Below are 12,118 nucleotides of genomic sequence, written 5' to 3' on the forward strand. Positions count from 1 at the left end.
CACAAATAGTGCATTCAACTACGCGATTCAATAATTTTGACGTGTGTGGTTCAACGTATTTTCTAATTGATAATAGAAATATATCATAATGACATATAATCGAACAATATCATATTGACGGGATCTTTAAAAGTACAGATTCACGTTATAAGAACAACAAAAAAACACCAAAAGGTCGCATATACAAAAAAGGAAAGATAATACAAACACATTGACGAGATGTTTAAGTACCGAGCCACGTTAAACGGATATTAAATGAAATAATCCAATAGTCAAAGTAATATTGATAATAGAGCAAAGGCAAATGAAAGTACAATATAACACGTTGTTAAGATGACAAACAACATCAGTACGCAGAATCCATACATCAAGGCCACCATGTATTATTTGTGAAGTTGATACGGAATATCTATCAACAATGTCTTGGTACCTTCGGATGAACTTTTTAGAAAAAGGACGACACGTTCTTTGGCATACCCCTGGTTCATTAACTTTCTAATCAGACACTGGTGACGTTTTACAAAGTCTGAGTAGGAGCTGCAAGCTCTTGAATATCGAATAAGTTGGGAAATATATATCCCATATGCAGGTTCAGTTGGTATATTGCTACTAAGGTGGGTGAAATTTTTAAAATTAAAATCGTCTCGTTTGTCATAGATTCAGAAACTGAGATGACTGTGTAAGTAAAATTCGAGATATAAGTCTACAAATGAGGTGGAGGAAACCGTGTCTGTTGTTTCTTTAATTTCTAGTTCTGGGGGACATATTACAGTAACCCAATCAGAAAAGTTCGGATTGTTGATAAAGGACAGAACATCATCAGTATATCTGAAAGTGAAATTAAATAATATGGCTTCTTTGATCCTCTTGTTATTGACAAGTGTCTGAAGGAACTCCGATTCATTTGAAAAAAAGAAGAGGTCGGCAAGAATAGGCGCACCGTTGGTTCCCATAGGAAAAGTCTACCTCCAAACTCAACAAATATGTTTTCGAAAAGAAACAGCAGCATACTGACCACTTGTTCTTCTGTGTAGCATGTTTTACCTTTTTGTTTGCCACTATAAACGAAATATGCCTAATGATATCCCAAAGTAATAAATTTATAGCGTATGCTACCATTTATGTTGAAAGGTTTTGTGGATTATATCTTTTAGGCGATTTTTAATTTCACATGGGAAATAATATACAGGGTTGAAAAATCAAAAGTTTTCATAGAACTAATTTTAGCAAATCGAATTTATTTACTGTCCCGTTTAACTAAAGGGAGATTGCATATACCATGTATACATATACTTCTTTATTTAATCTTGTTTCTCCAGATAAATGATAGATTTTAAGGATGAACCTTTATTAGCATTTGACAGGCAAAATAATTAAAAAAAAGGTTGTGGAAATGTATCAAAGAGCACTTTAAAATTGGTGTAATTGTCATTTAGATCCTTTAGAATTTTTTTCACACAATGGTATTAGATATGAAATAAAAGATTAGGAAAGAATTTTTAAGCAAACAAGCAGGTTAACTTTGTTGTTGGCAGATCAGACCTATGATCTGCTTTTCTAGAACTGCCGCAGACCTATTGACATGTCTGCTTCAGACCAGACCTGTGGCCAAGTCTGTTTATGACCAGTCATGAGAACAGGTCTGCTCTTAACTTCTGAACTTTGGACAGGTCTGCTACTGACCAGACCTGTTGACCAGTCTGTAATTGACCAGACCTGATGACAGATCTGCTTATGACAGATTACAATGTTTAAAACTTATCACATTATGAATAAAGATGTACGACAGACCAAACGTGACCTAACAATAATTCTCAGTTCAACTTTGCCTAAAGAGTTCAATAAGTTAGTTTCTGTTTGATTTATTGATTGATCGAAGGAGGAAATTTTGAGAAAGATATGTAATTTAACAACGTTACCACCTGGGCACTCACTACTGAACTAATCGTACTCTCGGGTACTTATAGACCACTAGCGATGATATTCACCCAGTGATGTAATAAATATGGTATGCGTCCGAAGCTCATATCGGGAATTACCAGTATCCAGAACGCTCCAGGCCAATTATTTGAAAGTCAAAAATATTTAGGAACCTAAACATGTGAAGAACTTCTTGATCAAAAGTAGATGTAGATACATATAGTGGTTCAATTATATATATAAAATAATTTTAAATCAATCTAAACATTCAAAAAGGAAACATACAACCATACTAGACTTTAGTTTATTAAATTCTTCTTGACTCCTTTAAAATATCTAAACATTTTCGATTTATATTACTTAACTCTATAAATTGAACTGAATAAACTGTGAAGTAACTGATATTCTAAAAATTTGATATTAATGACCATTATGATTGAGCTCTCTTAACTTAACTTTTGGCATCGAAATTATTTTTTCTGTTAACACCTCCGTATTCTGATATACATATCTTTAAATGTGTATTAGTTCCTACTGAAGCAGTAGTAACATAATGTCTTACATTGGACCATGTGTTTGAAATTATGATAAATTTATCTGTACTACCTGTCAATGAACAAATGACATGACTTTTAACTAATCAATTATTTCCAGTTTTTATAAAATACACATTTAGAGCATTGTGTTAATATTAATAATATTAAATTAAATGTCTTAGCGTTTAAGATGGTTTGCTTTATTTCGCTGTTTTCCGTTTACAGATACTGTTGTTTTGCACTAATTAATTAGTTAGTTGTATTTAAAACAAAAGCCGATTATAGAGAGGCATGTTTCAAGTGTGTGGATATTTTACTAGCAACATTGTGTGGATATAGAACATTGCAGAATATGATGGTTGTTTGAGCCGTTGTTGGGCCGTTGTAGCAGAGGTTGGCGATCCTGACTATAATTGCATTCAATACTTGTACCTCGTCTCCTTTGTTTGGATCTAGATCAGTTTTATCTAATAACAATTTGACTATGGCTATATTTCATCCATAAACAGCCACGTGTAAGAGAAAGTCATCATCATGAAAACAGTTACAAAAGAGGGACGAAAGATACCAAAAGGACAGTCAAACTCGTAAATCTAAAACAAACTGACAACGCCATGGCTAAAAATGAAAAGACAAACAAAAAAACAATAGTACACATGACACAACATAGAAAACTAAAGAATAAACAACACGAACCCCACCAAAAACTAGGGGTGATCTCAGGTGCTCCAGGAGGGTAAGCAGATCCTGCTCCACATGCGGCACCCGTCGTGTTGCTTATGTGATTACACATCCGGTTAATAGTTTAATTCGGTAGGTCAAATTCATGAAAGGGAAGGGAATTGTAGTTACCACGTAAGGAACATATCCGATATCATTTGTGAAACGGTTATTTCATAACGGTCAACCAACTCGTGATTGTGGTTACAAAGATCACAATATTAGAAAGGTATATTTCCCTAAATAATTTGATGATAAAGATAAAAACAATCTATCCAGCAAAACACACACTAACATTATGTATTGGAACCGATTTAACAAATTGCAAATTCTCTGAAACTGTAGTTTTGCACTAATTAATTGCTTGAAATAAAACATGGTCTTAGCGAGGTGTACTTCAAGTTCTCCTTTTCAGCATTCCGGTAAAGGACATAGTTCCCGTGAAAAGGATATAACAGTTAAATTATTTACAGTGTATACGCAAATGCTTTTTAAATCAACAGATCTAAAAGATTTACTGTCCCGTTTAAATACATGTAAAAGGAGATCGCATATACTAATTTAATGATTTTTTTGTAAGATAAATGATTGATTTTGAGGGTGAAGCTTTATTAGTATTTGACTATCTAATTTAAAAAGTAAATTAATAAAACAAAAAATAGAAAAGAAGGATGGGGAAAAGTATCAAAGACAAATTTGGTATTCTTATTAAGAAATTCTTTGCAAAATGGTAATGGATATGAAGTAAATGATTAAGAATAAACTCAGCATAGATACCAGGACTAAATTTTGTATACCCGTCAGACGCGCGTTTCGTCTACAAAAGACTCATCAGTGACGCTCGAATCCAAAAAGTTTAAATGGCGAAATAAAGTACGAAGTTGAAGAGCAGTACGGACCAAAAGTCTTAAAATTTTTGCCAAATACAGCTAAGGTAATCTATGCCTGAGGTAGAAAAGCCTTAGAATTTCAAAAAATTTAAATTTGTTAACCGTTAATTTATAAATATAACCATATCAATAATAATTCATGTCAGCACAAAAGTGCTGACTACTGTGCTGGTGATAACATCGGGGAAATAAATCTCCACCAGCAGTGGCATCGACCCAGTGGTTGTAAATTAACATTTCTACTGTCTATTGTTCTTAATTGATTTAGAGTGCCAACCTATCCTCTCTTTACGTGAGTATTCATATGATGAAGATATCAGCTTTAGATCAGTTAAATTGTGGGCTGAAGCTGCATGTAAGTAGCTGCTAGTAGTTCTTTCTTAATTCATGTTAAACAATGTCATTTTGCATTGTTTCATATGTTACCTACTTAGGGCCCAGCTCAAATCCGTCTACGGGTGCGGATTTTTTCTCGCATCGTTTAAGACCCTTTGGTAAATTTCAACTTTGGTCTGCTTTTTTTTTCGACTTCCTGTCTCTTTCAACCATTCCCGTTTCTATTTTCTATGTTATGTTTGTTTTGTTTTTGGCCTTTTCCCTATGCAAATGTTAGCACATTGCAAATGTTAAGGTTGACTTTTCGGATAATAACTATAATAACTACCTCATTTCCTTGGTTTGGATATACATCTGTTCTCTCTAATAACAATTGAACTATGTTAAGTTGTCCACTTATAACAGCACACTGGAAAGGAGTGCAACCGGACTGATGGGACTGAAGTAGAAAGATTGATTTTTTTACAGAATGATGCACAAGTATCAAATCATCAAATTTATAGAAATAATTTGATAATGGGAAAACAAATCACCCTCAGCCATCGACGAAGAAGAAAGTTACCGTTGGATGTGAAGGTGTCATCCATTAAATCACAATTCCTTTTGAACTGTAAACTTTTACTGCTTTATCAGCTTACATTGAAAACAATCTCTATCCAAAATGTATGCATTGTCCAAATAACAAATTAACTAGTATTTTTTTCTAAAATTATAAATCTGGATGCAGTCTGTAGTTTCACGATTGACCAATAATTTCTGTACAAATCATATCTTTATTTATGATCACCAAATGTATTTGTTTCCAAACGAGTGTTAAATTTGCATTGCCGTCAACTGTTGTTCATTTGAAACCAATTTAATTGAAAATAGCTAGGATTATTGTTTGATATAAATAAATAGATTTGTGATATGTGATAATTTTGTTACGAAACAAATGATAATCCTGGTAAGAAATACATTTCATACCTTATCTATTTTGTCTGGAAATATATCTGTTCTTTTCAATAACAACTTGGTGGTTTCGATATCTTTACCTGCAACAGCTGAGTGTAACGATGAATCACCGTCCTGAAATAGAAATTGCTTTGTATTATATAACATAAGAAACAATAGTTTTTAAGAAAAACATTTACAGTGTGCAAATATACAATAATCTCGTTCTTTTCTCTAAATGATAAAGTTAAAAACAAAGTATGTAGAGTGGCAACTGACCTTTAATGTTTGTTCACATCGGATTTAATTGATAAAAGATAAGTACTGTCCTCACTCATATTCATAAATACAAATATCGATGAAATAATGATCTTGTTTTGACTTTTCTAGGTTGAGTAAAAATACAGAATAAGTTCAGACTTTTCCAGCCTTGTCGAATAAGAGTTCCGACTGTTAAGTATGGTCATCCTAAAAGTCGAAAACAAGTTCAGACTGTTTAGTTTGGTTCATGCTAAAGTAGAGTAATATCGAGTAAAACGCATACCAATCCAGAATGGTCGAGTAAACTTCAGTACCAACGAGAACTAATACTGCCCATATTAGACTTAGGAGTTATTGGCATTTTTACTGGACTACTATTATAGCTCTCAGTTTATTGTGTGTATGCAAAATTATCCCTCAGGAGAAACCAACAGAACTAAATGTTAATACCGGTGCAATATCTTATAAAACGAAAATGAATATTGGTACTTCATGCTGTTGCTGACTACAATTTAAGAAATTATAGACTATTATCTCAGACTTTGTGTTAATCCATCCATCCTGATGTTCACAAAAATAAAACAGAATTAAAATGCGGGTACTAAGTTTTCAGGGAAATGAGATGGTATTGGCCCCTAATTACAAACACGTTTTGCAAAATCTCGATATTGAAGACTTCAAGTCTAAACCTCCTGATTGCACTTGTGCTAGTTCCCAATTCACATATAATCCTACTGGCCACGTTATTTCCGGTGACCTCAAATAATAACACTTCTCTACGAAATGTGTTATCAAAAGGTTCGAAATATCGTGAGCCTAAATCCATCAATTGGAAATACAACTTTAAAATTTTGATGGATTCAGTCGAGGATTATGCCTGGTAATGGGCTAAGCGCAAGAAGGAAGACGTAGACACTCTTTCCGAATGAATTAAGGCAGTGAGGTCGTTGTTACAAATCAGAAGTAAGAAACTGAATGGGTCCATCAATGCCCATGCTACGTCAATCTTTAAAGACCCAATTGTTGCAAAACACATGACAAATATGTTGTTGTCCCCGCAGATAAAGCCCCAAATAACATCGTTTTTGTGTGTAAAAGTCATTACATTAACTGCTTGATAAACGAATTAGGTATTGACAATTTACTTGGAAACTCAACATATTCCCTCACGCAATTACCAAAGAGGAAATCCTGGATAATCTTAGGTCTGTTCTATGTTTCTTTGGAATTTCAACCAAAGATGAAGAACTGGATCTTCCATCACTGTATTGGATACCTAAACTACACACATGACATAAGTGTCCTTACAAACAACGGTATATTGCTGGGTCTTCCAAGTGCTCCACGAAACCTCTTTCTAAATTATTGACATCTATTTTATCAGCAATCAAAGACGGTCTCAAATCTATTGTGAAACTACCTATTCTAGAGGTGGCGTGAATCAGATGTGGATACTTAAAAAACTCCAAAGATCGTTTAGAGTACATACAATCTAACTCTCTTTCATCTTGTAACAGTATTAAAATATTTGACTTTTCTACTCTTTACACAAGTATTCCACATTCCGAACTAAAAGACAAATTGAAAGAGTTGGTATTGCTTTGCTTCATAAAAAAGATCTTGTCTTAGGGAGGGATACATCCTACTTTGTAAAGGATCACTCTATTAGAAACAAAAAATTCTCTGAAACTGATATTATCAACATGCTTGATTTCTTGACTGACAACATATTGGTTACGTTCGGAGGACGTGTTTTTCAACAGACGGACGGCATTCCAATGGGAACAAACTGTGCTCCTCTACTTGCCGACTTGTTTCTTTATTATTATGAGGCTGACGTCATGCAGGAACTTCGTAGGGAGAAAGATAAGAAGTTAGCAATATCCGTTAACTCTACTTTCCGCTATATAGATGATGTTCTTTCACTAAATAATTCAATATTTGGTGATTATGTGGAACGCATCTATCCCATCGAACAAGAGATAAAGGATACTACAGATACAGTTAAGTCGGTTTCATATCTTGACTTACATCTAGAAATTGACAATGAGGGTCAGTTGAAAACAAAACTTTACGACAAAAGAGATGATTTCAGCTTTCCAATTGTTAACTTTCCTTTTTTAAGTAGCAGCATTCCAGCAGCACCTGCAAACGGGGTATATATCTCCCATTTGATACGATATGCCTGTGCTTGCATTTGCTATCATGATTTTCTTGATAGAGGGTTGCTGCTCACAAGGAAGCTATGAAACCAATAGTTCAAAATGGTGAAGTTGAAATCTCCCTTCGTAAATTTTACGGACGCCATCACTTTTTACAGGAATCGTTATCACATAAGCAACACGACGGGTGCCACATGTGGAGCAGGATCTGCTTACCTTTTCAAAACACCTCAGATCACCATCAGCTTCTTATTTGTTCCATTTTACCTTGACTTTAATTGTCTATGTAGTGTTTTGTAGATAGTTATAGGTTTTGTCGTTTTGCGTGTTTTGCCATGATGTTGTTGGATTTATGTTGAACCATAAATTTTGATCTTTGTTCCCCGAATTGATTTTTAAATAGCATTGCCAAATCTTATGACATTTAATAGTTGATGTGCAAACCCTACCTTTAAGGGGGCTCCTGGGTATAAATGATTTTTTTTTCTAATATAGGATTTCGCTATATTTTTTCATAAATGAACTTTATCATATACTTAAAAGAAAAATGAAATAAAAAAATGGGATCACCGTTCATTTAAACTAAAATCTGCCTCTGGAAGAAGCATACATTTTTGTTAATGTCCTTTTTTCTGTTAAACTAATAGGAGAAAGAGAGCAAATATCGAAATAAAAAAATAACCTAATATAAGAAATCGCTTAAATTTAAATTATTTAGTTTATGTACAGCTTATTTGAAAACAATAATAAAAAATATAGGTCACCGATGAGTTAAAACAGATATTTCAAATTTAAGGCAAAAAAATGGCATTTTTGCACCAAAGGGAGATAATTTGGAGCTTTTTCAATTTTTAAAGTCATCTGGGGCCAAACCAAATAACTTTTGGGGGATTTTTTGTACCATATCATAAAACAACAACTAATAGTGTAATAAATAAAATTTGTAAAGTAAAAATTAAGGTTTAATTTTTTGCTAAAATTTTTGTACCCACGAGCCACCTTAAATTTTATGTTTACGATTTTGATACACTCTTCTCTCAGTTTCTTCACGCATTCGCAAAATTGTTTTTAAATAGTTCAAGGTGGGCTAAACACATATATTCATTAACTAATTATCAAGAAAATGTTTACAAAGATTGAAACATAAATTAAGATGTTATTCTTAATTCAGTTGAAACTGATTAGAGATAATTTTCCTAATTGCCTTCTATAGTTACATGAGATACAAAATAGTTGTGGTTGCAATTGAGTATACATCATCATATTACCGATTTGTGAGTGTTTCATTCCATACCTCATTCAATGTATTTGGATCTATATCTGTTCTTTCTAATAGCAATTCCACAATTTGGAGATTTTTCATAAATGTGGCTAAGTGTAGAGGGGTGTTACCGTCCTGAAAGAAAAATGATTACAATGTTCAAAGTATAACAAAAGTATAAGAATGATTGACTATATAGAAATATTTTGATTATAAAAAAACAAAATCAACTAGATGTGAAGTTGCTAGCAATAACAGAGTGCACCCTCGTTCCTCCATTGCAATAGTAACGGCAGCTGTTTTGAAAATTTTAAAGTCGAAGAGGGCATCCACACATGCCATTCAACATGAATGAAAAGTTTCATTGAGTTTGTAGCATAATGATTTACTAGACATCTGTGCTTTTTCCATGGTAACGGCGGCTATCTGGAAAATGCCATTCTTCAATTGCAAATCTGCACATGCTAGTTAATATTATTGTATAGTTCCATTGAGATATAAGCTGCACAAAAAAGTGTGAAAAAAAATATTAACTAAAATTGCAATTGCATGAAATAGCGGATGTTAACATTCCCCCATTGCAACTAAATGGCAGCCATTTCAAAAATTACAAACAGTAAATGCACAAAGATGCTTAGCTATACATCTTTCAGAAAATTGACAGAACATTTGGAGCATTTTGGAATTTTACACATATTTGCCGCTTCCATAGCAATGTTGGAAATTTCAAAGTCAAAAGTATTATCTACACTTGCCAGTTAACATTCAAAACAAGTTTCGATATCGACAGTATGTATTTTCATGCTATCTTTATTCGTCGATATTGGTTCGATATCGTACCAGAATTGTCCACTAGTATATCAACATTGTTTTGTCACGTTGTATTCGTTTGTCGATATCGACATCTCGTTTGGTCTTGAACATGTATGGACAGAATTAGGTGGAAGAATGACAACAATAAGACAAAAAAAAACAGATGAAAAGCAATATGTCACCGAACATTTTCGATCGGGTGACCACTTCATCAGGGTAACATTTAAATACATTTTGTTCAAGATGGCAATGTTATAACATGTATAATGTAAATGTTTGCACATGTCCTGAGTCAGGAATCTGGTGTGCAGTAGTTGTCGTTTGTTGATGTAATTTATACGTGTTTCTCGTTTCCCGTTTTTTTATATAGATTAGACCGTTGGTTTTCTCGTTTGAATGGTTTTACACTAGTACTTTTTGTGCCCTTAACAGCTTGTTGTTCGGTGTAAGCCAAGGCTCCGTGTTGAAACCAGTACATTGACCTATAATTGTTCACTTTTATAAATTGTTATTTGGATAGAGAGTTGTCTCATTGGCGCTCACACCACATCTTCCTTATCTATATTTAAGCATTGCCACTCTTTTTTCATGTTAAAAGCTTAACTAATATATTTTTACAGAAATCAAACCTCCGCCAATCATTGCCAATTTGAAAATGGCCACCTCTCCTACGAATTTCGACTAAAAGAGTGGGTCCACTTAGTGTCCAAAGAAATACCCTCGAGATACACTTTATTGCCGAAACGTATTCAAAGAAAACATGTACATCTATGTACTCTTCGGTCTAATTTCATTTCAATTCAATATATCTAGCTTATTTACTCTTTTCATATGCTTTATAAGGGTTACATCATTAAATTTGTAGGCGCATTTTTTTTAAATGACAATTTATTAATATTGAACAGTCTATGCTATTTGTATTGACCGGTAGGGTAGAGGGTTTAAGGGTCAAAGCTGTCAACCAAATTTTAATGATCATCAATTGCTCGAATGTAATCTAAATCATCTAAAAAAAACAATACCACTCCAATAAAAAGTAAATCAATGTTTTGCAGATGCTGTGTTACAAACCATTTATGATGACCTCTTTGTCAGTAGTAAGGAAATTATTTAAAAGCACTGAAATAATAACTAATAGTACAAAAAAATCATATGTTAAAAAGAGGCTAAATGATGAGGTATATTAATGATTGATTGACTGGTGTTTAACGCCGCTTTCAACACTATTGTATATTTCGTAGCGGTCAGTTATTATTGGTGGCGGAAGTTGGAGTGTCAAGAGAAAAACACCGACCTTCGGTAGGAAAACTGACAATCCTAGTCAATTAAGATAAGAGTCGAGTGCACGTACCCCGTGCGGAACGAACTCACAACATCAGTGTTGACAGAATAGTGACAAAGTAGCTCGACCACCTATACAACTCAGTCATCGATTCCCCAGGTGTGGTAATTGTGGTAATGCTATGATTATTTACTATTTGACTCTTTGTGTAGTGCACCGTCGTGAATGTAAAGGATTTTTTTTTTCTCTTTTTAAGATCTTGCATGTATTATTTATATCATACCACTACCATAGTATTTACATTGAGAATGAAAATAGGGAATGTGTCAAGGAGACAACAACCCGACCAAATTTTCAATATTCGCTATAGATTGTTCAATCTCTTTTTAAGGTAACTTTGACTAAGGCAAACCACGAAAGCAAGTGCTATGATAGGATTTTCATAACCATCCCACACTTTGTGAGAAGCATTGACACATTCTGATGAATTTTTACAGGATAATGCAAAACAAGCCAAATCTGGTATGCATATGACATTTATTAAAGTTACTCTCAATTTATTCATCATGGTACCTTTGATAACTCATTCGCCAAATTTGATTTTGAATGGCTCAAAACCAATAAATCATAGTTGCAGAGGATGATAAAAAAATGTAATATCACTTTAAATCTAGATGAACCAGAATAGAGATAATTTCCAAATTGCCTTTAATAGGCCCATGAAAAACAAAACTGCATAATAAACCTGTTACAGTGCAGAATAATTCAGAATATTACCTATTCTAGTGAACATTTCATACCATACCTCGTTTCCTTTATTTTGATCTGTGTCTGTTCTTTCTAATAACAATTGAACTATTCGGAGATTACCTCTTAATGCAGCTAAGTGTAGGGGGGTGTTTCCGTCCTGAAATTAAAAGATGACGATGTTTACAGTATCATACAGAAAAATGAACTACTCTACAGAACTTAATTTTATTATGAAAAAAATTATTACGCTTTTA

General features: G+C 33.4%; 1 protein-coding gene across 1 annotated transcript in view; it reads right to left on the minus strand.

Annotated features, from left to right (window-relative positions):
• Positions 1-12,118, minus strand: part of LOC134727741 (putative ankyrin repeat protein RF_0381) — a 56,414-nt gene that overhangs the window by 10,796 nt on the left and 33,500 nt on the right. Inside the window, exons 8-11 of the mRNA XM_063592128.1 lie at positions 11,920-12,021; positions 9,053-9,154; positions 5,369-5,470; positions 4,731-4,841 (exon numbers count right to left, since the gene is read on the minus strand). Of these exons, the coding sequence (XP_063448198.1) occupies positions 4,731-4,841; positions 5,369-5,470; positions 9,053-9,154; positions 11,920-12,021 (417 nt within the window). The remainder of the gene's footprint in view (positions 1-4,730; positions 4,842-5,368; positions 5,471-9,052; positions 9,155-11,919; positions 12,022-12,118) is intronic.

Source organism: Mytilus trossulus, chromosome 8 (assembly GCF_036588685.1).
Source record: "Mytilus trossulus isolate FHL-02 chromosome 8, PNRI_Mtr1.1.1.hap1, whole genome shotgun sequence".
NCBI classification, from domain to species: Eukaryota; Metazoa; Mollusca; class Bivalvia; order Mytilida; family Mytilidae; genus Mytilus; species Mytilus trossulus.